Source organism: Vulpes lagopus, chromosome 8 (genome assembly GCF_018345385.1).
Source record: "Vulpes lagopus strain Blue_001 chromosome 8, ASM1834538v1, whole genome shotgun sequence".
In the NCBI taxonomy this organism is placed as follows: Eukaryota; Metazoa; Chordata; class Mammalia; order Carnivora; family Canidae; genus Vulpes; species Vulpes lagopus.
In genome coordinates, this window is record NC_054831.1 from 92271342 (window position 1) to 92297179 (window position 25838).

At 36.7% G+C, this 25838-nt stretch overlaps 1 protein-coding gene across 2 annotated transcripts in view; it reads right to left on the bottom strand.

Annotated features, from left to right (window-relative positions):
* PLPP1 (phospholipid phosphatase 1) overlaps window positions 1-25838 on the bottom strand; it is a 92428-nt gene that overhangs the window by 53046 nt on the left and 13544 nt on the right. The window contains exon 2 of one of the 2 annotated variants that reach the window (XM_041765632.1): window positions 5652-5806. The exons of the other annotated variant lie outside the window; for it this stretch is intronic. Coding sequence (XP_041621566.1) covers window positions 5652-5806 — 155 coding nt within the window. The remainder of the gene's footprint in view (window positions 1-5651; window positions 5807-25838) is intronic. 2 annotated transcript variants of the gene reach the window in all.

A 25838-nucleotide genomic window follows, 5' to 3' on the forward strand; every position in this document is an offset into this window, starting at 1 on the left:
AATTTTAACAAGCGTCAGTATCATGTTTTCTTTAATAACAGAAACCTACTAAGGGAGAAAATGTCCAATTCCTCAGTAAACTTTGGCGGATAGACTGAAAGAAGGGGAAAACCTAAAACCCTCTTCTTAAAATTACTCAATATAGAGTATTCTGAGTGCTGAATTGTGTTCAAGGCACCAAGTCCATACAGTTAAAGATACAAAGGTGTGTCTATAACAAAGAATCTCACTTGTCTTTGTTTACAGCCACTATGAAGAGACTAAATTCTTAGGATTTCCCAAGTAACAGGAGTATCTTTGTTATTCATAAACCTGTTAAATCACACCTGTGTTTATGCTGATAAGATAACTCAGGATGGGTCTGATCATCACAAAGATCAGCAATGTATTCAGAGGGGTGGGACTTGGAGCCCCAGGGGACTGAAGATTGAGGCTCAATCAGAATCTGGCCAATGGATCAATCACACTTACTCAAATACGAATCAAATAAATAAAACCCTAATAAAAACACTAGATACCTGAAGCCTGGTGAATTCATCAGAGTGCTGGGAGGGTGACAAGCCTTGATTCCACTGGGAGAGGGCCCAGAAGTTCTGCATTAGTGATCCTCCCAACCCCCACGTTTCACTTTAAGTATATCTTCATTTGGCTGGTACTGATATGGATCCTTTATGAAAAAAACTGTAATAGGGGTGCCTGGGTGGCTCAGTTGGTTTAGTGTCTGACTATTGATCTTAGCTTAGGTCTCAATCTCAGGGTCATGAGATCAAGCCCTACTTTGGGCTCCATACTGGGCATGGAGCCTACTTTTAAAACAAAACTGTAATTAAAAAATAAAGCACTTTCCTGAGTTCTGAGTCATTCTAGTGAATTATTAACCTGAGAGTCATGGGAACCTCCAAATTTGTAGTAGGTTGATCAGAATTACAGGTTGCCTGGGAACCCCCAAACTTGTGGCTGCCATCTTAAGTGAAGGCAGTCTTGTAGGGGTAGGCAGTCATGGAAATCCCCTGGGTTTGTATCCAGTTGGTCTGAACTTTGGGTGACCTGGAGAACTTCAAACTTAATGGCTGACAACTAAAGTGAGGGCAGTTTGGAAATCATGAACTTAAACTAGTGGAATCTGACACCCATTCTGGGTGGTTAGCATCAGAAATGAATTATGGTATACTGCTACATGCAAGACAAAATTTCTGTCTCTAAGGAGACAGATAAGATTTATCAGTAGGTCCACTCAAGTCCACAGACAACCCAGCATGAACGAGGTATGGAGTTTTTATTTTGATTTATTGTGCATCTTGAAAATGTCATTATTTACATCTTTTTCTTTTTGAACTTATTTGGAAACAGACAAAACTAACCTCACACAGAACAGTTAAGCTTCTGGAACAACTATGTGAAAATGGGTATACAGTTCAGACCGTTAAGCTTCATGTTTATCAAAATGACAATGAAATAATTTCTAGTGGGTATTAAAATGTGCAAAACAGGGATCCCTGTTTGGCCCAGGGCATGATCCTGGAGACCCAGGATCGAGTCCCACGTCAGGCTCCCGGTGCATGGAGCCTGCTTCTCCCTCTGCCTATGTCTCTGCCTCTCTCTCTCTCTCTGACTATCATAAGTAAATAAATAAAAAATAAAAAATAAAAAAATAAAAAAAAGATTTAAAATGTGCAAAACAGTATGTGTTCATGAGAAGAAATAAAAGAGGAAATGCAAGAAATAAAATGAAAGTAATCTTATATACAAGTAATCAGAGAGAACCATTATTACTCTTCTCCTTCCCCTTTCCACCTAATATCTTAAAGAGATCTTTCCAGGTCAATAAATATAAAAAAATGATAAAATGGATGGTATCACAATATTTCCTCACTGGGATAAATCATAAACAGTTCCCTAAGCCCTATTTCTAATTTTCTACTATAAAAAATGATACTGTAATAAATATTCTTGTAACTAATTCCCTGCATAAAACTGGTACTATTTCGTTAGGGTAAACTATTTGAAGTATAATTTCTAGGTCTTAATGATACATTTTTCTTAGTATGTATTTATACTCCTACCAGCTTTGTATATAAATATACTTATTTTCTATACTTGACAAGCTAGGGAAAGCTTTTCCCTTTGCCAATATAATAGGCCAAACCGCTTTCTCAGTGTTGCTTTAAAATAAACTTAAGAAATCAACTCTTTTTAAAAATATCTTTTGGCAATTTTTTTCTTCTACAGACAACTTTCTGTTCATGCTCTTTGCTCATGTTACTTTGGAGCACTCATCTGTTTCTCACTAATTTAATAAGAGTATGTATACATAATATAAAGAGTTTAAGCCTTTTTCACATACATCCAAATATATCCATAGTTTGTCATGATGCAATTTAGGTCACTATGAATAATACAACGTCTATTTAGGAGTTTCAGAAGTTGGCCACAGAAAACAGTCTTTTCACCATTATTTTAGGCTATGCATTTTTACTATAAGGTAGCAAGACAGAGCAATCAAGATCTAAAAAAAAGAAAAAAAGAAAAAAGTACTCAGTCACTATCAAGACCTAAAAAAAAAGCCAATATTCAGTCACTATTCAAGTTAATGTAAAATAACCCATTAAATACAGATAAGTTTTCTATTCCCAAACTGTATACATTTTAAACTCTAGAAAATGTATACTTATTCACTGCAAAATAGGGACTTCTGACTTAATCCTTACTTTATTGTTGCTACCATTACTCTCAGAGTCGGCATACAAATTAACAATCTTACATTTTCTAGAAATGTAAAAATTTACAAAAATAAATGTACATTGAATAAGAAGGGAGAAGATACATGAAGCCAAAAGGGAAGGAAAAAAATTGATGTCAAATAAAAAGTGGATCCTGAAAACCCATAAAGAAGCCTTAATTCCAAAAACATGGAAATCTATAGTTTTCTGAATGTTGCATCTTTTTGATTAGCTGATGAACACATTTTTTTAAAAAAGATTACAGACCTCAGATTGTAAAAAGTTACAACCTTAAAAGTATTTTATCATCCAGGGGCACCTGGGTAGGTTGGTTGGGTATCCAGACTCTTGATTTCAACTCAGATCACGAACTCAGGATCATGGGATTGAGTCTTACTTTGGGCTCCTCGCCTGCTTGAGAATCTCTCTCCCCCTCTTCCTCTCCCTCTGCCCCCCTCTCCTGCTCTCTCTCTTAAAAACAAAAATTTAAAAAAAAATTTTATCATCCAAAATCTTACTATTCAAATTACAAAGTATGTTTTGTATTAAGTTACATCAAACATAAATCACCTTACAGAAAATAAAATTGTCTTCTATATCTGGTACTATATAAATTATTTAAAAAACAAATAAATTTATTGTAGGAATGTACAAGAACACCCTCACAATAATCCGCAAGCTATTAACTTATTTAAGGCCCAGAAACAGGCCAAATATACTATTTATTGTAATAAAATAAATTTGCATTACAACATTGTCAAGATCACTTCACTCAGTAACAACATTATGAGACTTAGTATCCCAGAACTTAAGTATTCCTATCCAAGTCTTTTCCTATTTTTTTTAATTTAGTTTTATTGCTGTAACTTAAATGCTGCTTGACATTTGTTAATAACTCAAAAATATCGGTTACAAAAATTAGTAAATAAAAAAGAACAAAACTGAATTTGCAATGTGTTCATAATGTTGTAAAATAAATGTCCAACTAAAGGAAGTAACATCAAAATATTAACTGTCTTCAGGCAATAAAACTAAGGGTGATTTCTTTTTCCTTTATAATAGATTTTCTTAGATTCAGACAGGAGCATCTATTATTTTTATAACTAAACTTTTTTTAGAAAAAGATGAAATGTACCAAGTCGAATAACTAAAAGGAACTTCCTGATCTTCAAGCAATCATCTCCTCAAATACAGGAATAGTTTTTAAATACTTTACCTGGAGATAGCCGCGCCAAATAATAGCTACAACAAACATCTTGCACTTTATAGAAGTACAGTAAGACAGTACAGCATATTTTCATCTAAATGGTAGTACTATATGCTCTGCTGCACATTGTTTCATCAGCCTGAAGGCTAAAATAAGAGTTACGAGTTATGATAGAATTTATTTTTTAGGGAAAAAGTAATTATCTCCATAAACTAAATCCCAGATTTTTCTCCCTTTTTAATGCTATAAAATTAGTTACCACCAAAGTAGAATGTGTAGACAATATACGGAAATATTTACTGTAGCTTGATATATTAAAAACCCAGTCCCCTTTACCTTCACAATATAAGGCTAAAGACCATCCAAAACCAAACAACACAAAACAAAAACCTACTAGCCAAAAAGAAAAAAAGAACACAGACAGGAAATAGAAAACTAAAGAACTAATTAGGTTATTTAGGACAAAAAAGAGAAAGAAAAGCTAGCTGTCCTATTGTAGGAATAGGCTGCTGAGTCTGCTAATACAAAATTTTTTAAGTCAATTTGCTCAGGATGCCAACTGTCAAAAGACAACTGGTCAAAGGAGATATACAGCATCACTTGCTGCACTCCCAAGACACTCAAGAAGGTAAATCTTTGCTCTTTCTCTTCTATTTCCAACTCACATCAAGAGAAACAGGATAGGCCAAGATTCAGGAATCACAGCCAAGGATAAAGAAAGTAATCACAAAATCTCAAAGACCAATCTTCACCCTATTTGTGAAACTTAACCTAAAAGGAAAGTTTCCAGTTCCTTAAAAAAATGAAAACCAAAATTATCCTAAAAACTGATAAATTATCTGAAAGTCAGTAGAACTTTAAAAAAAAAAAAAGTAAGTTTGGGGATTCCTGGGTGGCTCAGCAGTTTAGTGTCTGCCTTTGGCCCAGGGCATTATCTTGGAGTCCTGGGATCGAGTCCCACATCGGGCTCCCTGCATGGAGCCTACTTCTCCCTCTGCCTGTGTCTCTGCCTCTCTCTTTCTATCATGAATAAATAAATAAAATATTTTTTAAAAAGTTTTGATATATTCTGAGGATTTTGTTTTGCGTATGTATTTAAATTCTTTCTCCTGAGTTGTCTTCTCAATCTTAATCAATAAATCTATCTTTCTTATGGTTTCAATTTTCATTTTAAATATGATAAAGTAAGCATCATCTTCATGTCAGCTCTGCCATAAAACAGCTTACTGGGCTTGATCAAGTGTCTGGGCCTAAGTTTCTTAACATACAGAAAGGCACTGGTACAAATGACTTAAATGAACCTTTCTACTGTAAAATAATCATTCTATAGTTCTTCAGGATGATATCACATTGTTTTGGGTGACTCCTCCTTTAACTGCAATTACACTGTCCCTAGATTAAAACAGTGAGTATAGGGATGCCTGGGTGGCTCAGTGGTTGAGCATCTGCCTTTGGCTCAGGGTATGATTCTGGAGTCCCCGGATCGAGTCCCACATCGAGCTCCCTGCATGGAGCCTACTTCTCCCTCTGCCTATGTCTCTGCCTCTCTGTGTCTCTCATAAATAAATAAAATCTTAAAAAAAAAAAATAGTGGGTATATTCCTCATTCACCACATCAGCACTGGTGAAGACAGTACTATAGATTTACTCCCACCCCAATGCCATCACTACATCCATCCTCCAGCACAACAAACCCATCACTACCTACTTATTAATTTACTTACAGAGGAAATGGGTAAACCAAGCCCCACTATGGTGAGGACAGTGGATGTGACGGTACTGTCATGGTACGGGTACTGGATGCTGTTGTCTTTACAGAAAAAGCCTCTCTGAAATGGATATATTTGGCTCAAATTTAGAACAGCCATAGGCATGGAAGCTGTTGGGGAAGGGAAAAAAAGATACACATGGTTAAATTCAATTCACTTCATCAGGAAGTAAACTCTACTGAATGGGATGCAAATCTTAACCATATTTGGTCCTTTCTGAAAAGGATCAATAGTCCAAAATACCCAAGAGTGAAGATTAAGGAAACCATGCACCATTAGCTTGTCCATATCAGCCCCACCTTTATGAAGTATAAATTATCTTACTTGCGTTGACCTCTGATTTTAAAGACAATCAATAAAAGCAGCCCCAGGAAAGAGAGCAAAATTGGCTCATGAAAAAAATAAAGTTGAAAGAACAGCAAGGTTTTGTACTGTACAAAACCTTACATTCTGTAACTAGTTTATTTTTAATTGAATTGCTCAATATTTTAAATATGTTTAAGAAAGAAAGGAAAACTGTAAACACATTATCAGTAACATCATAACAACCAAAAATACTCAAGGAGGGTTAAAGATAGAAAAGTTTGTTTCACATTAAAATGTAAACTAATAGGGTAAGGAAAAAATGGAAACCCTAAGCACATTTGATAATGAAAACAGAAAGAGGGAGGCCTGAGTGGCTCAGTGGTTGAGCGTCTGCTTTTGGCTCAGGGCGTGATCCCAGTTCAGGGATCGAGTCCCACATCAGGATCCCTGTGAGGAGTCTGCTTCTTCCTCTGCTATGTCTCTGCCTCTCTCTGTGTCTCTCATGAATAAATAAATATTTAAAAATAAATAAAAGATAAAAACAGAAAGAAACTAGCCCTTTTTCCCCCCAAAGATAAATTTAGAATGATTTTATTAGCTCTGCAAGGGTACCAATCACTTTAGAAAATTATATAGGAATAATATCCATTTGAAATTTTTCACTCAAGTAAAATTAAAGACCAAAGAGAAGTTAAATAACTTAAAATGAGTAGCTTCATATTTTGTTCAAGTTTACCATGTTTTTATGCTTCGTTTTATACAATTCAAACACTTAAGCATCTACTAACTATATGCTCAATATTAGGTTAGTGGGACGCCTGGGTGGCTCAGCAGTCGAGCATCTGCCTTCGGCTCAGGGAGTGATCCCAGGATCTGTGATTGAGTCCCCTATCAGGCTCCTTGCAGGAAGCCTGCTTCTCCCTCTGCCTAAGTCCCTGCCTCTCTCTCTTTCTCTGTGTCTTTCATGAATAAATAAACGAAACTGTTAAAAAGGATTACTAAGTTAGGCCACACAAAGGGAGACAAACTAGCATAAAACAGATGCTAGGTTCAAAAGCCTAAACCATACATATAGAAACAGAATGTGCACTAGAGGAAATTGTTTAAAATGTCATAATGAGATAAATATTTAGGGAGTGATGAAATTGTTCTGTATCTTGATTGTGATGGTTACCCCAAAGCATTTATCAAAATTCATATAGGGATGAATTTGATACAATGTACATCAAAATAAATGAATCTTACTATAGGGAATTCACAGAGAAATACTATAATAAAGAACGTATGACTAATTTCTAAAATGGTATAAAAGGTCCTCTAGGAATTCAGAGGTCAACGTGAACTAGATTAATTAGAAAAGACTATTTTTAAAAAGGCAACTGAGTTGAACCTGTAACAACACGTACCACAGGCAATAAGGAAGGGCTCAAGGAAAGCATTCAGTGGTACAAGGAAGCAAGGGCAGCAGGGGGTTGCACTAACAAAAGCACAGAGGCAATGAGCGAGGGGTCTTCAGGGTACGTAACATTTTATAGCCAACATATATTGCGAGCTCACACATGCCAGGCACTGGGCTACACAGATTCACTCCATCCTTAGCTATAACCGTGCAGGTAATATCACCTCTCCCATTTTTCACATAAAGTTATTATGAGGCTTAGACAAATGTAGACTCTTACTGAAACTAATAAGGAGTAAAACCAGGATTTCCAAAAAGGCTATTTCCAGTGTCAGTGTATATATGGCCTCCCACGGAGGCAAGTGATCTGGATAAATTAAGAGGTTAGAACTATGACAAGAAGATGAGACTGGGAGGCAGGAGACCTGTCGTTTGAAAAAGCTTCTTCAGTATAAAATACATATTATGTTCATAATCAAAACTCAAAGTTTATGGAACAAAATGTTCTTTGCTATAAATAACTCTTAATTCTTCCATTCTATGATTTTTTAATGTGAGGTGCAGACTTAAGATTTTTGGTTTCATGGGCAGCCCGGGTGGCTCAGCGGTTTAGCGCCGCCTTTGGCCCAGGGTGTGATCCTGGAGACCCGGGATCGAGTCCCACGTTGGGCTCCCTGCATGGAGCCTGTTTCTCCCTCTGCCTGTGTCTCTCATGAATAAATAAAATCTTAAAAAAAAAAAAAGATGTTTGGTTTCATAAAAAGAACTATATATTCTTTTCCTAAAAAAGAAATTTTCCTGCAGGAAATAAAAATCACTGCACTTGCTCAGTCAGGATCAGCGACAGGGTAAGTAAGATAAGGGATACTAGAAATTAAAAAAAAAAAAAAAAGCAGAAAGGGGATCATTTCATATAGCCTTGAAATAATCCAGTAATTAACCAATAAGTAGTGTGTTGACAGTGAACAGAAGAGAATGCATGAAGGAGTGTTCTGAATACAGAAATGACTCAACGTCATGCCTGATCACAATTGCTGAAGCAGACCTGAGGATGACACTTCAGGGTTTAGAAAGAGACAATGGTGCGCCTACTGACAGAAACGCGAAGTTGGGAGTGGGATGTGGTTTATTGTGGAAGAAAACTTAGTCTTGAGAATACTGCCTTTGGGATGATCTGGTAACTTCTTAAATGCTCAGTCTCATCTTGGACTCTTCTATACGCAGCCCTTAAAGATTCCAATCACACTGAGCCATTTGCTGTTACCTTTGCCTATTACGGTTTTCAAAACCCTAGGTGGCTTCATAAATGTTCAGCCTTCTACTGGGGATACTTGACCTCTCATTTCCCCTTCCATCCAAGGCAGGCACGCCCTACTTATCTGTCCCATGACAACTTTTACATACATCTATCACACTGTGTTTTATATTGCCTCTGACATTCTGTCACTAACTTGAAGGCAAAGGCTCTATCATTCTCATATTCTTTGTATCAGGCACACACACAGTTTGCTCTGAATAAATGACACTAAATGACTATAAGGAGTAACAATCAGAAGTAGGGAGGGACACACAAATTACTGGCATTAGAGGTGGTAACTTAAGCCAGGAGAATGAAAAAGTTCAGAAACAGCCTAAAATCAAAACCAGTAGAGATAAGACAACCAGCTAATGACTAAATATGCATAGTGAAATCATGAACGGAGACTATAGGAGAGAAAGGAAGAGAGGATGATGTCAGGGGCTCTAGATGTCAGGGGCTCTATTTCATTCAGCCACACACATGGCCATTCTTGGAAAAGAATGAACCATAGAGAAGTAGGGCAATGTTGTGACACAAAAGCCAACAGAAGTAGCTTACAGTATCAAGTACGTATCTGGGCAAAGGTAGGATGTCACTGCTAAGATAATCAAGGAGAGTGAGAACTGAGTAGTCTCTGAGGTCAGAGGAAAAAGGGGATCTTTGATAACTGCCCTTTTATTATATTATTATACCACCTCCACTAACATCATTATTTTTATGAAGAAACTTCAATAATGAATTTCAGTATCAGGTTGTCCTTGTCTAAGCATGAGTATCTTTCTTCAACTTAAATATATAAATTATTTCCTCTTTTGCTCATACATTTTATATATACATATGTATAGCATATCCCTATGAACTAAATGTGCCCCCAGAATTCACTTTTTGGAGCTCTAACCCCCACTTTTATCATATTTGAAGGAGGCTGTTTTAGGATGTAATTAGGGTTAAATGAGGTCATAAATTTAATAAATTAATCCAATAGGGCTGGTCTCCTAGAAGAGGAAAAAGACAGAGATTCGATCTCTCCATGTATTTGCACCAAAGAAAGGCCATGAGAGGATACAGGAAAATGTGGTCATCTATAGGCCAGGAATAGAATCCTCACTTAAACCCAATCATGCTGCCATCCTGTTATGAGAATTCTAGCCTCCAGAACTGTGCGAAAATAAATTTCCATTGTTTAAGCCCCCCAGTCTATGGCATACTGTTACAGCAGCCCAAACCAACTAGGATAGACAGATATACACACACACACACAAATCTATCCCCCTGGAGTAAAAAAAATACCTCTATTTTTAAAAGATAGCTTTATTTTAAAAAGCATGGAAGGGCACCTGAGTGGCTCAGTTGGTTAATCATCTGCCTCTCGCTCAGGTCATGACGTCAAGGTCCTGGGACTGAGCTCCACATAGGGTTCTCCATTCAGTGGCAAGTCCACTTCTCCTCCTCCCTCTCCCTCTGCGATCTCTCTCAAATATGTAAATAAAATCTTTTTAAAAATAAATAAATAACAATGGAATATTCTCTATCGAGATTATTTTCAATAGTAATTTTTTAGGATAGTAATGGGTCCAAGTTAGTGTTATAGGAAGATGCTTCACAAAATAAACCCTTTCACAGGATAGATATATCCTTATATAAAGGATATAGAAACTATTTTTGATCCTTATCATAATTTTAGGATATTTTTCTCTGAACATTTCCCTTACAAAAAGTCACTTTTCAAAAGTTCTTACTAAACATCCTTTAGTCTTCTAAACACACTTCTTAGCACATCCCTTCTAAGATAAACTGAGAAAGTATGCTTCCTATATTCTCCTTTAATAAAGGAATAAATCTCCCCCATATTAGATATAGTAATTACATCCTTAAAGACATGATATTACAAAATATTCCAACAAAATAAATGGAATTAATCTAAAATGCATTTTGAAGAGAAACTAATGTCAATTTTTAGTATGCGGAAGCACCAGGTTTCTCAAGGCTCTTTGCAAGGGGCCTTGGCATTGCAGCAAGCAATGGCAACATGAAGCCACCAGAAACGGACACCTGATTTCCATGACAAATATGGTAACATTGCATTAGCTAGTGGAGCCACTTTCTATGTTGCTGTATGTGTATGAAGCAACACAAATTGGAATAGAATGGTTCCTGTCCTCTGTTGGCAGAGCCATCCCAAAGGAATGGAGAGATCAATATCACAACTGATGTAATACTGAATTGTTTCAAAAGCAACTTATAAGCAATGCCAAGTAAAAGCACTGTGCACCCATTAAAATATGGCATGACTGAAGAAATAAGTATATAAGTATATCTGAAACCTTAAAAAATATGTTGAAGCAATAGTAAAAAAAAAAAAAAGTGCTAAATTTACTTTATGAGAAGGATGAAATAAAAATCTAGATATTATTAAAGTGATTAAATGGACTTCAGTACGTGCTACCTCCCCCTATCTTCTCAAAAGATCCTATTTCAGACATCTAAGTAAATATTATGCTACCCAGGGAAAGTCAAATGTCCATTATCTTGAAAATCTCCCCTTCTTATTCATTCAGACCTATCAATTCATATTATATGACAGTCACAGTGCCAGGGGAAAAAAAGGAAAAAGGACTGGAAGGGGAGATGAAGAGCTCACCAAAAAAAAAAAAAAAAATGTTTAATAAAAAAGAAACATAGTGCTGCTGAAAAATAACAGCTATAATTACAAGCAAAACTGAAGCTTAAAGGATTTAGACAATGCAGCAATCAGGACTTCAGCAGGGAACATCATCCTCAAACTGGGTAATTTAAGAACAGCTTAATAAAGGACTATTTGTAAGGTATGGAAGATGGTCAGAGTCAAGAGATAGGTCAACCTCCAGAAGCTGCTAACACCTCTAAGCCTTAAAAGTATAAAGAGGGCAGCTTCATAGGAACTATGACCTCTGGTAAAGCCAACAAGACATGAATTGGCAGGAGGAAACCAGAAGAATAAACACAGCTAGCTTACTCTCCTGCCAGAGCTTCCCACTGTCCAAACACATCTGGAAGCCAAAGGGCAAGGTCAGCCTCCTAGCACTGTGGGCAGGGTAGTCAATGATGAGAAGAGATCCAGAGCAGGAAATGGAATATATCTAGAATCATTTATCAGGAGAAGATAAGACCAGTTGGGGTCTCACCATGGAACACACAAGAACTAAAAGTGGGTAACTGTGGAAAGCTTCATAAAGGGACTATTTACAGAATCTATACTGAAACTATTTATTAGGAAGTTTGAATTTTATTCTGTGGGTAACAGGAGACACACAATCTAATCTGTGTTTTAGCAGGGAGAAAAACTCTGAGAAGAGCCAAATAAAGGAAAAAGGAACATGAAGTTAAAATAGAGGGAAAGTCCAGAGGCAAGAAATACAATTGTGTATGAGAGATGCTGAGGGCCTGAAATAAAAAAATAATTGTGGGAATAGAAGAAACAGATTCTAAAAACCTTTAGGAGAGAACTATTGACCATCTTTCTCTTAAACACACACACACACACACACACACACACATTATTTATATAAATATATATATATAAATATATATATATATAACTACCTACCTACCTACCTTCAGCCTTTGGTTATCTCTCCAGAATACATTTTCCATTTTTCTTTACCTTGAACAGATGACTATCTGATAGCATTCCCTCAACCCTGCTTACAATAAGTACTTCAATGAGTATTTGTTGAGTGGGTAAATCAACAAATGAATAAACAAGTGAGCAAAAGTCTCTAAGGCACATAAAACCTTTGTGTAACCATAAACTTAGGTTTTCAAATGTTTTAAGTAAGTTGAGTCTTTTGGAAACAAAAATTTAAACAAATAAATCAAGACAAGACCCAAAGACAAAAACAAAAAACTGACTAACAATCTGAAGTTCAAGAACATGCTAGGGAAGCACTTCCAACTCTATATTCTACCAACTATTTCTCAAGCATGTTTTCCACTAGGAAAGCAAAGTGCTAACAAATAAAGATAAATAGGCTGATATACCCATGTAATTGCTACAAGAACTTTATAGTTCTACAAACTCCTGGAATCCTGGGGGCAATGTCCATACAGTCCAGTATTACCTCCACACAAAGCTTCAGACCTGGCTATTATGGAAGCCCTTCTTCTAGCAGCCCCCCCTTACTCTCCTCTCAGGGAGAAAAGAAGTTGAGGCCCAATCCGATCCTCTTTACTGACTCACCCAAAACAGAGGGCAACTTCCCTGCAGAAAAGTACCACAACGAGATATGAAAAAGAGATGATGAGAAGTACTAATACTTCAAAACAGGACTTAACAAATAATTAACAATTAGCTCCAGATCCATCTTTTCCTAAGTTCTTAGAACCACTTTATCACAAAGCACACATTTTATCTGCAACTTTATCACAAAGCACACATTTTACCTCTCCTACCTGTAACAGAACTGTGGGATTTCTAATCTCAGCACCTGCCTCTAAACATCTTCAAAGTTAGGAAAGAACTTTGTTCCAAGATTCCCACAAAAAATGCTTTCACATACTGTACAACTCTATAGTATATGCTATACTCTGTACTTTTTTAAGAAGGATAAATCATAATGTGGCATCTCATCCACCAATAAAAATTATTTGCTCTAAATAGAAGCACCTAAAATAATCAGGGCAGCCTAACTTACAAGACTCTTAAATAGCAATCCTGCTAGTCTTACCGCAATTTATAAATCCCAATCACTAAACACAAACATCCTTAGGAGAAAGGTTTCCTTTATAGTGAAAAGATAAATGCTGCAGCTGTGGATATTTATTGTAAGTCCTTAGGGTTTTTCACTATTCAAAACAAGCAGTTAATCATCTTTCACATCTCATACACATGTCCAAGAAGGAGAATAAACACTAACATGTATTGAGCATCTACTATAGGTCACTATCATGCTAAAGCAGCTACACATACAACTACCTGTATGTTGTCTTCATACTGGGGAGCCTGGGTCGTGCAGTCGGTTAAGTGTTTGATTCTTGGTTTTTGGTTCAGGTTGTGATCTCAGTATCGTGGGATTGAGCCCTGAGTCAGGCTCGAACTCAGCACAGAGTCTGCTTCAGGTCTCTCTCCCTCTCCCTTTGCCCCACGTGCTCTAATAACTAAATAGATCTTAAAAAAAAAAATTATACTTCAGACTATCATAAAATCTGGAAAAAAAATTTTAAATTGAATCAATGAGTATGGATCATATACATAGAAATATTTCCAATATATTAAGTAATCAAAATAATCTATAAAAATTATATTCAGTATAATTTCCCTATATAAAACATGTTATTGTGTTTGTATCTAAATATGCATTGGAAAGCACATAGAAGAATCAATCAATCACCAACTTTTAAGCAGTTATGTCCAGAGATGGTATTCATACAAATCAGGAAGAAAACTCATTTCCTATTGTATATACTTCCATGTTTGAATATCTTACAATAAAACCAAAGGCCAAAATAATCAATTTTGAAATTTAAAAAATACTTTGTCACAATCAAGAAGTTTTTCGTTGTGTTTCCTAAAATTATGCTATACATGCAACCTACCTGATAAAGTCCTATCTATGGTAAACCGATTGTTTGAAACCAGGACAAAGGAAAAACCTATTTTATTTTACTATTCTGCTTAAAACAAAAAAATGAGTGGCAGCCTGGGTGGCTCAGTGGTTTAGCGCCACCTTCGGCCCAGGGCGTGATCCTGGAGACCAGGATGGAGTTCCATGTCAGGCTCCCTACCTAGAGCCTGCTTCTTCCTCTGCCTGTGTCTCTCATGAATGAATAAATAAAATCTTAAATTAAAAAAAGGATGGCCTTTTAACAAGCATTATTATTTCTTTAACAAGAAATAATATATCTCCCTCATCTTATGTAGTTCTATCCCAATAAACCCATCATAAGTTGAAAATATTTTAAGTCAAAAATGCATTAGTAAGCCTAAACTGAACATCTTAGCTTAGCCTAGCTTACCTAAACATGCTCTGAATGCTTACATTAACCTACAATTGGCAAAATTATCTAACACAAAGCCTATTTTATAATATGTCAAATCCCTCCTATAATTTATTGAATATGGTATAGAAGTGAAAAATCAAATACCTGTAGGGTATCTGTATAAAAATACTAGTCAAAGATTTAAGATTTTGTAATTTTATGCTTATAAAACAAAGTGAGAGCAGGAAAAAACATAATTCTTTCCTGGTAGGCTTCTCAAGTTAACTTACATGGTAAAGTCTCTAAAGTAGTGGTTCTTAACTTCTTGGGGTTTATTGACCCCTTTAAGATTCTAATGAAACTATGGAACCTCTCATCAAAACCTATGAGCTTCTGCCACACAGTTTCAGAATCTGTGCCCACACACCTCAACAAATAGTCATCTAAAGATACTTCAATTTAATGGTATAAGCAATAGGGGCGCCTGAGTGGCTCAGCCAGTTAAGCAGCCAACTCTTGATTTTGGTTCAGTTTGTGATCTCAGGGTTGTGAAATTGAGCAATGCATTGAGCTGGGTGTGCAGCTTAAGATTCTCTCTCTCTCCTTCTGCTCCTCCCTCTACTCTCTAAATAAATAGATAAAATTAACTGAAGGTAAAATGTAATAAAAATAATATCCTAAAGGCCACAGATGAAAGGGATCAAAAGAATATGACCTTAAAGAAGATGAGAATTCAACTTGATATTCCTACATTTTCACCTAATTCTCCTCCCCACCACCCTTCCTCCCACTTTAATCCTTTTGTAATCATCTCTTTGCTCTCTATGTATTATCTTATTTGACTGTATTATAGAACTAAAGTCATTTTTAATATTAGCTATGCTCATTAAAATTTTATGTTTCCTGTCCTAGTTTCAAAAACAGAAATTTATTTCTTTAAGGAAAACTGAGGGCAGCCCCGGTGGCGCAGCAGTTTGGCGCCCGCCGCCTGCAGCCTGGGGTGTGATCCTGGAGACCCGGGATCGAGTCCCACATCAGGCTCCCTGCATGGAGCCTGCTTCTCTCTCTGTGTCTCTGCCTCTCTCTCTGTGTGTCTAAAGAAAACCGAAAACATCATTCAATACCTACTATTCCCAAGTATTTGTCTACATATTATCTCTAACAATTCCATGAAGGAGAAAAAGTCCTCTAAAATCTGTAGGTTTAAAAACTTATTTATAAGTCACTAAATTGTAGGTTAAGAAGAATCAAAATGTAAATCACAAAATAGTTTGAAATGAACAATGAAAATACAACATATCAAAGTTTAAGAGTATAAAGCTCAAATATGATACGTAAAAATGCAGAGCCTTAAATTTATACATCAGAAAAGATAAGGGCACCTGGGGGGCTCAGTGGTTGAGCATCTGCCTTAGGCTCAGGTCATGATCCCGGGATTCTGGGATCAAATCCCACATCTGGCTCCCCATAGGGAGCCTGCTTCTCCCTCTGCCTATGTCTCTGCCTCACTGTGTGTCTCTCTCTCATGAATAAAATCTTTAAAAAAAATATATGAAACAAGCATCCAGTACAATAAGTTTATTTTTTAAAAGCTCAAAGTGAAAAGAATATAGGTCAAAAACTAATAAAATAGAAAAAGGAAAAATCATATCGACAGAACTAAATGAGTTTCTGCAGGTTAATGAAATGATCGCTCTTGTTAAAGGCTTAAAAAAAAAAAAACAAAAGAAAAACACAATTACAGCAAATTATTAAAATGTACTACCTATATCTCTGGGTTAAATCTTATCAGAAACTCAGAGACACCAAATACTTCACCCACGAGGACAGAGCTTGTGGGTATATTCCAGGGCCAATAACCAGTATTAAACAGGTAGTAAGCAGGCAAGCCAGAGTTTTAACAAAAAGTTCCGTTTCTTTTCACCACATCATACCACCTCTTTTTTGGGAAAGGAGCCTAACTTCCAGGGTCTCAGTTTCCTTACAAATGAGAAAGAAGAATGACATTATCTCTTATGTCATTCCCTCCCTTTCAGTCAAATCCATGATTCTATGAGCCTAAGTTGGTCTGCATATATAGACAAACAACTGATTTCCTTTGGTTAGACTGAGGGTGAAGGTGGAAATGCTCTGGGTGACCTAGAATACATCTTAATCTACTATGTGGGCTGACTGAGCCATCAAAATGTCTAAGTACACTTTGCTATAAACTACAGAAGTGAAATGTGAAACCTCAGCAAAATTCTCAAGAAAAATAAACGAGGGAACTGCTTCTAGGAGCTCATGTTTTACCAAAAAGGGTAATGGATTTCTTACCCTTACGTAATAAATATTCTCCCTTTCAAGAAGAAAAAAAAATCCAGCATATGTAAATTTAACCATGTTTGTGCATTTTTCTACATATAGTATACTTAAGTCTAACAAGTAAGTCTACAGTTACTTTTGTGCAACTTGCCTCTATGAACCCTTTCATTTTCTCCTTTTAGCAATGCTAGGTTTTAAGTAAATAAAAATTTCTTGGCTCTTTACTATTTTGTGTTACCTGAGCAGTTTTTAGAAAGTTGTATTCATTCCAAACTTAAGGAATGTTCTTTATTTGGTGTCCAATTCGGTTTGAACAAAATACATTTGGGAGGTGGGGAAATACAGTATTTTTCTTGCTTTCTTTGGAAACAGGTATTATATATTCTCTCCAAAATCACATGAGAAACCCTCCTAATTGACAAGAGTTATGTGCTATTTCTGAACAGAAAGTTTTCTTCTCCTCCATAATAAAGGATCATTAGGTATCCAAAAGTAAAGAGAATCATTCAAAAATTTTCCAACTTAAACGAAACTAGTAAGTTAACAGGTAAGACAGATGGTTTCCTCTACAGATTCAATGCACTCCTTTCTCACTATTATGCCTCATCGTTTGACACAGATGTTTCATGTCTAGTACACAGCTAGACACTCACATCTGACACTAAAAGAATCCAGACTAAAGATAAATATCTGAAATTATCAATCATAAAGGGAACAGGTGAAGCCATGAGATTTTATTTTTTTTTAAAAGATTTTATTTATTTATTCATGATAGTCACACAGAGAGAGAGAGAGAGAGGCAGAGACACAGGCAGAGGGCGAAGCAGGCTCCACGCAGGGAGCCCGACGTGGGATTTGATCCCGGGTCTCCAGGATCGCGCCCCAGGCCAAAGGCAGGCGCTAAACCGCTGCACCACACAGGGATCCCGCCATGAGATTTTATTAAGATCACTAAGAGAAAGTGATAACAGCCCTAACCCTGGAAAGAAAACACAAAGTTAACAAAACCAACTATAAGGAATGGAACTATCATTATAATAGAATGAAACATGAAAGAAAAGATGTCAGGGAAAATAAAGGGGCATTTTTAAAAAATATCAGTAACAGGAGCCACTTTTTACTTAACTTTCAACATATATCTTGACAGTATGCTAGGTGTTGCATCTTTCTAATCCCTCAATAACTTGAAAAGGTAAATATTATTACACCATTTTGAAGATGATGAAACCTGCCCAAGGCCATGTAATTGCAGAATTGGGATTTGAACCCAGGCCAATGAGGCCATGAGCCTACTGCTTTCACTTGGTCTTAACAAATGCCACTTACAAAGAAGCTGAACAGAAAAAGAATAGACTAGAGGTCACTGACAGAGGACTGCCAACACTTGAACTGAGAAGAGAAAGACTGACAAGATTTAAGGAGTGAAGACTGAGTGGGTAGAGGGGACTTCAAAATGTCTTCTGACAGGTGCGCCTGGCTGGCTCAGTCAGTTAAGTCAGAAAGGACTTGACAATGTGAATTGAATGGACAGAGCTACATCCAAGGTAGATGGGAAGAAATGAAAGCATAGGTAAACAATCAAAATCATCAAGAACAGGGTCAGCTAGTGTTCTTTCCCTCCCAAAAAAATTTAAAAGCTTCCTATTTCATTTGTATTGCTATACAATGTAGTCAGGACTCAAGTCCTCTCAGAGGAAGCCATGGCTAGTTACTAGGACTGATTTCACCCTTTCCCTGTTCCCATACTTCCCCTGGCCCTTTGGCTTTGATGAAAAACCATGGCAAAGAATAAAGAGGACTAAAATACTGTGCATACCTATATGTGTCTGGCATCATACTGAACATTTAATATTAATTTTCATTTCACCCTACTACTAGAACACAAGCTCCATTAGGTATGGATATTTTTATTTTGTTCACAGATATATCCCAAGTAGTGCTTAAAAGAGGGCAGGCCCTCAACAAGTATTTGATGAATGCACAAAGTCACCTTGTAAAACAGGTATTATTATCCCCATTTTAAAGATGAGAGGATGACTCAGAAAGGATAAGTAGCTTAATTAAAGTCATAGATATAATAAGGGTGAAATTAAAAATTTTTAACAACTAGTGCTACAGCAGCACTGGCCACTCAGAACAGACACCAGCTGGTGCTAGAGAAGCTGGGTTCTGCTTCAACCTTTCAGCTGTGGACGTTGGAGAGGTCCACAGGAGGGGCCAGGACAATGCAAGCTTGTGGCCTGGAGAAGGGAAAACTCAGATGTATGCTACTGGCTATCACCTGTGATAGTAAGTGGTACATCCAGGTTTGAAACATGTACTTATTTAACTCTAAATCCGACTCTAGGTTTCAACTCAGATCTTGATCCCATGGTTTTAAGGTCAAACCACGTGTTCAGCTCTATGCTCAGTGTGAAATCTTCTTGAGATTCTCTCTCTCCCTCTTCCTCCCTCTTTGCCCCTCCCGTTCATGGCCTCTCTCTTCAAATACATAGTAAGTATTTTTTAAAAATCAAGTGGGTACAAAAAAAAAATCAAGTGGGAAACAGTGCCATTTTCTAAAAGATGAGAGAAGAGAGGTAAATAGAGGTTTTCATAAAGCAGAAAAACATTCAAAACATTGTAATAAAGAGACTAACGGGCTCAACAACTGCAATGGAAAATAGAATTAGAAATGCATTATAGACTGATCACTGAGCTCAACCTGTGCCAGACAATGAAAAAAAAAAAAAGAGGGGAGGAGGGATGATTCAACTAAAGCAGGGAACTGAGAAATCACAGAAATGTGAATGGGCAAAGCAAAACTACACTATGAGGAATGTTTTGTTCCAGGTAAATAATAGTATGTCTCAATAAGAAATGAAAAATCAACACTGGCTCTTGAGCAAGAAAGGGTTTGGTGAAAGCTAGATGAGTTTGTGCAAGGTAGAGGTAGAAAAGGGAAAGAGCCCTGAGCCAGGGGTAGAGTGTACTGTATGTTTGGGTGTGATTCACAGAGATGGTACGTGAAGTATCCAGGGGCAAGAGTTCAAAGAACAAAGCACCCTTGGCTTTTACAGACACCTGCAGTCTGGTCACCGGCTTGAAGCAACCACAACATCTCTGTGGCTGATGGTTTTACTATAAAAAGTACTTAGCTATCTTGCTGGGTTTTGTTTTTTATTTAAGTTGGGACAAAGGGGAGAAAAGGCAGTTTGGATATAAGTGACTTTTATTTTACTTTTTGTGCTTTTCTGTCAATAATGACCTATAATACACTTAACCTTGGAGTCTCTTAGTTCATTAAAACACTTAAAATAAATGTGTGTATATATTTAAACAGTTTTAAAAAAAATCCAGGACTCTAAGGACAGGTTATTTTAATAAGGACTCAAGATTCCTGTGCGTGAACACATGCCCCCCCACACACACACACACAGCCTACTTATTTATACACTAACAAAAATAAAAAGCAAGCAGTTGGTCACCTGTTGTTCCCTTCCCAAAAAGCACGCGATGCCAACTGGGCAGGAACAACATTAATTCCTTCCACCCTCTCATACTAACAGCTGTTCCCTTTTTCAAGCTGGCAAAGGTCACAATCAGTACCACACTTTCCATGCAGATTTCTATGTGCAAAAGGCAAGGCGATGGCTGACGTAATAGGGTGTGGGGAGAGACACCAAATTTTTTTCTATTTTACTTTCTTCTCTGGCACTTACTAGGAATCTATTTAGGGTTTCTTTGATATTTAAAGCCATAACTATAATCATTCCTCAGCCCCCCCAAAAAGTTTACATGAAACTGGAATTGGGAATGATATAAGCATTTTGAGAGTTCAAAGTAAAAAACTGTAGCAAAATTGTACAATAACATGTACATCATTAAATGGTTGCCTAATTAAAAGTGCATTATGCTAAGTGAAGAAGCCAGACTCAAGAGCTACATACTGCATGATTTCATTTATGTGACATTATAGGCTAGAGGACCTATCAGTGGTTGCCAGAGATGTAGGATGTGGGAGGACCTGACTCCCACAGAGCAGCAAGAGAAAACTTATAGATCAGTTCTGTATCTTGTGTAGTGGTTACATGACTCTAAAGTCTAAACTGTCTAAATTCATAGAACTGTATCCCAAAAGAGTGAATTTTAGTGTATGTGCTGAAGTGAGCACCCAAAAGGGCAAGTTTTACTTGTAAGCTTCATACTACATTTCTCAACTCCCCACACCTGTTTCAAACCTCTTGCCACATTCCTCACAATAACCCAGCCTTCCACCTGGCTAACGTCTACTGGCTACTCTAGCTTCTATTCAGCTACTCCTGAAATCTTTCCTTTGGTATAACAGAGGAAGGCTGCACACAGAGCTGGGCTTTTCCACCCAAGTGGGCTGCCTTTTGGCATCCTGCCAGGTACTAAACCTCAGTAAGCACGGGCAAATTACTTACCTACCTGAGCTCAAGTTCCTCCTATCGTGAATGCAAAACTACTACATAAGTAGTACTACCTTCCAGAACAGTTGTAAACTAAGGCCTCGTAATGTGCCTAACATAACACCTGGCACATTAAGAGAGCTTATTAAGTGCTTATTTCCTGATCTCTCTCCTCTGCCTACTGCCTCTACTGAAAAAGTCGTTTTTAACTTGGAAAATCTATCAACACATATATAAAATTTCATCAAATGATCAATTATGTGTATTTTAGCTACCTTTCTTCAAAGGTTTGTCGATAGCCTTTGAACAAAATTTCATAAAGCAACAGGATAGTGAATCAAGGGGAAGATTCCTCTTTGAAGAGGTTCCTCTTTGAAGAGTTTATTTAGTCTTTAAAGAAATTATGATCTATAGAACCTTGGGTTCTACCTAAGTATTAGTAAGCTTTTAAAACAAAGCATCATATATTCAGATGAGAATATCTGGTTAAATTACTTCTCTCTGAATATTAAATGAGACTTTCAGTCTCAACAATCACATCCACAGACTTCGCTTAACCAACAAAATCTCTTAGTAGCTGGTCAAGAGATTAACTTCTACACAGTAGGAAGGCCTATATTCCAAGTAACAACTGTGTGTTTACTATTATACTGATTCTTGAATGAAGCTGACAAACTGATACTTTTTAAAATTTCTAGGATAGTCATCTTCTAGAAAAGTATATGCATAAATGCCTCTTAAGAGGTGGTATATGGTGATATTTGGGAGCAGATATAAAAACATTTCAGGAGGGCAGCCCGGGTGGCTCAGTGGTTTAGCACTGACCTTCAGCCCAGGGCCTGATCCTGGAGATCCAGGATCGAGTCCCACATCAGGCTCCCTGCTTCTCCTGTGTCTCTGCCTGTGTCTCTGCCTCTCTACCTGTGTCTTTCATGGACAAATAAAATAAAATCTTTAAAAAAAAAAAAAAAAAAAAAAACCTTTCAGGAGACTGCTTTAGCAACTTAAGTCAGACAAAAAAGATCAGAATGATTTGATTCCACCATTTTGATATAGAAATAGTTATCTCGGTGCTTAAAATATCAATAAGCAATAATTAAAGAATCAAAACTACAAATCAAAAAATTTAAATGAAATACTAAATAAAATCCAGACCTGAGACCTCAACTGCTTTTAACAGTTCACATTCCCCCTCCAATAAAAAATGTATTGTGTAATATAAATCTTAGAAGTACTTATGTGGATCCATCATGTCTAGTCTGAAATTATGCCAACTGGCAATGGTCCAAAAACTAAAATAAAATTACACTAAGATGAGTCTCAGAAGAAAAATATAAAAATGCTTACTTTGGCAGGAAGTCACCAAAAGTGGCATATCTAAATTAGTAAGGTTTAAAACACACACTTTTTTTTTTTTTTAAAGGCACACAAGCCAAAACAGTTGGTAAAATTCTTTTTTTTTAATGGTTATGATTACTGCAGCAGCAAATCATACCTCCATTTTCCAAAAAATGTATGTTTGTACTACTCAATTTATTTTCTACAGAAGGTAATAAGCTGAAGCAGCAAGGATTCCCACCAATTATTACTTCAAGGGTTAAGGTCAAACGTACAGTACTGAAACTATACAATGAAGAGCAACTACGTAGGAAGAAAAAAGGCATTAGTTTGTTGAGTGCCTATGAAGTACCAGGTGCTTTATTTATAAAGACTCTTATTTATTCCTAACAAATCTATTATGTAGACTTTATTCTCTCCATCACACAAGTGAAGAAACTAAAATTCAGTAGGACGAAATAACCATCTGTGTGATCTGAATCAAGTATATACAGCAAAGCAGAATTTTGAAACCAAGTTTACCAGGCTCCACATCCCAAACTCCACCATACGTGGCAACAGTTATTTGGAAAACAAGGGTATCAAGTAATCTACTGTTCTCAGCCAAGAGGGTTCAAGAGGAATTCAACTATTCCAATACAGTACCATTGATCTAAAAATGGTATTCCTAGAGGCACCTGGGTAGCCCAGTTAGTAGAGAATGTGACTCTTGATCTCAGGGTCATGAGTTCAATGTCACACGTTGGGTGTAAAAAACACACATACACACACACGGGAATTTATTTTAAAATATAAAAGGTATTCTTCCCCCATCTGATATATCATAGGTAACCATGACAATGTATTATTTTAGGTTTCTAGTGTTTCAGCTGATAGCCCTAACTCATGATCTCTAATTCTCAGAAATGATTCTGTTGGCCTATGCTTGGAATCATCTCTACTATACTTTTTCTCAACCCAGCATTTCAAAATAATTACCAATATCCACAATTGCCATTTCTTTACCATATATTCACTTTTCAGACCACTCCAATATGGAAATTGCTTTCTTACAGGAGATTATCAGTGATATTTGTGTAACTAAATCCAATGGACACTTTATACAGACTTTATCTCAGCTTGACCTTTGAGGAGAATATACACATTGTTACCACGCTCTTCTTGAGGCACTCTCTTCGCTTGGCTTTCCTGAAACATTCTTCTAGCTTTTAGTGTTGCTTCTCAGTCTTGATGTTCCTTATTTCTTCCAAACAATCTGAAAGGTTGGTGTTTCTCAAAGCTCTTGCTTCAACCTTCTCTCCTTCTCACTTTATAATTCCTGCTTAAGATTTCACCGATTTTCATTTCAGTTACCAAAATATGTCAGTGACTTCCAAAAGACAAACCATTCCTACGAGCTCTAGACCCATTTTTTGCAAAGACTTGGCACTTTCTCTACAAAATCTCAAAGGCGGGCAGCCCTGGTGGCTCAGCGGTATGGCGCCGCCTTCAGTCCAGGGTGTGATCCTGGAGACCTGGGATTGAGTCCCACGTCAGGCTCCCTGCATGGCACCTGCTTCTCCCTCTGCCTGTATCTCAGTCTCTCGCTGTCTCTCATGAATAAATAAAATCTTCAAAAAAAAACAAATCTCAAAAGCACCTTAAACATAAAGGAAAACCAAAATCATTCTCTCTTCCCAATCTCTCCATCTTAGATCAAGTTGTCTCCTAGTGCTCTCCACCTTAGTAACTGGCAGGAATCAACATTCATCCATTAGACAAACCAGAACTTTCAGAACAATCGTTGATATCTCCTGCTCTCCAACTCCACATATTCACTGTGTCACTGTGTCCATTTTACCTCCCTCCCAGACTTCTCAAATCTATCCACCTTTCTCCATCTCCACCACACCACTACCTCATTAGTCTCAATACCATGATCTCACTTGGACTATTTCAAAAGCCTCTTAACACATCTCCCTAAATCCATTCTTTTCCAGCCCTCATCTATTATTCTATCCTATAGCCAAAGTTATCATTTTAAAAAGCTACTCATTTTCCTATTCAAAACTCTTCTTTTAAACCCTCCTAAAAATAAATAAACAAAAATAAACCCTCCTATATCCATATCTCTCCTTTATAGCCCTTAGTGGTTTCTTTTTGTATTTGTGTGATTATATGAATCTCCTCTACTTAATAGTGTGGCACACAATACATGAGGGACAAAAGCTTGTGGAATAAGCAGATGCCTACTCTGTGATGCACAAAAGCCAAAGAGAATATACAGATAAAGACCCAGACCAGATAAACTGAAGCTATGAATGAGGGGGATTTACCTTAATTGTAGGTGAAAGAACTAGAATTCAAACTCAGACCTATATGTTTCCAGTGTCTACACACTTAACTTTTTATGTATCCCATAAATAAAAAAAAAAATCTCTAAAAATTTTTATACACTAGTAAAAATGAATGGAAATTATTTCATATCTTGGTAAAATACAAATTTTCAAAAATAAAGTTCTGTTGTAACTGCAAGGTAAGACTCATCTTGCATTCTAATCTCTTTAAAATGGAACAAGTCTGTTTCCCTCTTATTTTGGGTAATAATACTTTGCATATATAAGATGGATGCACAGATATATTCACACCCTTTATTATAGTAAGTATTAGTATGTCTGTATCTTATATTACATAAACCCACTCTCCGGAATTATATTTAGATAACTTACTGAAATATGCCTATGGCTAACTCCTGTATGAACCATATAATTTCATTATTTGTTGTATCTGACAGTTCAAAAGATCAAACTCCTCTACTTTTACAACTTTAACTTACAAAAATACTACCCGAAGTTATGCTGTCTCTCTATCCCAATATTTCTTTCTTTTTTTTTTTTTTTTTTTTAAGTAGACTCCATACCCAGTGTGGAGCCCAACACAGGGGTTGGCATCAACTCACGATCCTGAAATCAAGACCTGAGCTGAGATCAAAAGTCAGATGCTTACTGACTGAGCCACCCAGGCACCCTCTCCCCCAATATTTCATTCTTAATCATGAAAAGTCCAAGGACATGAAATATGGGTAACACAGCATTTTTCCAGTAATCTGGTTTTTTTTCCTAATAAATCCTAAACATATGTTGAAT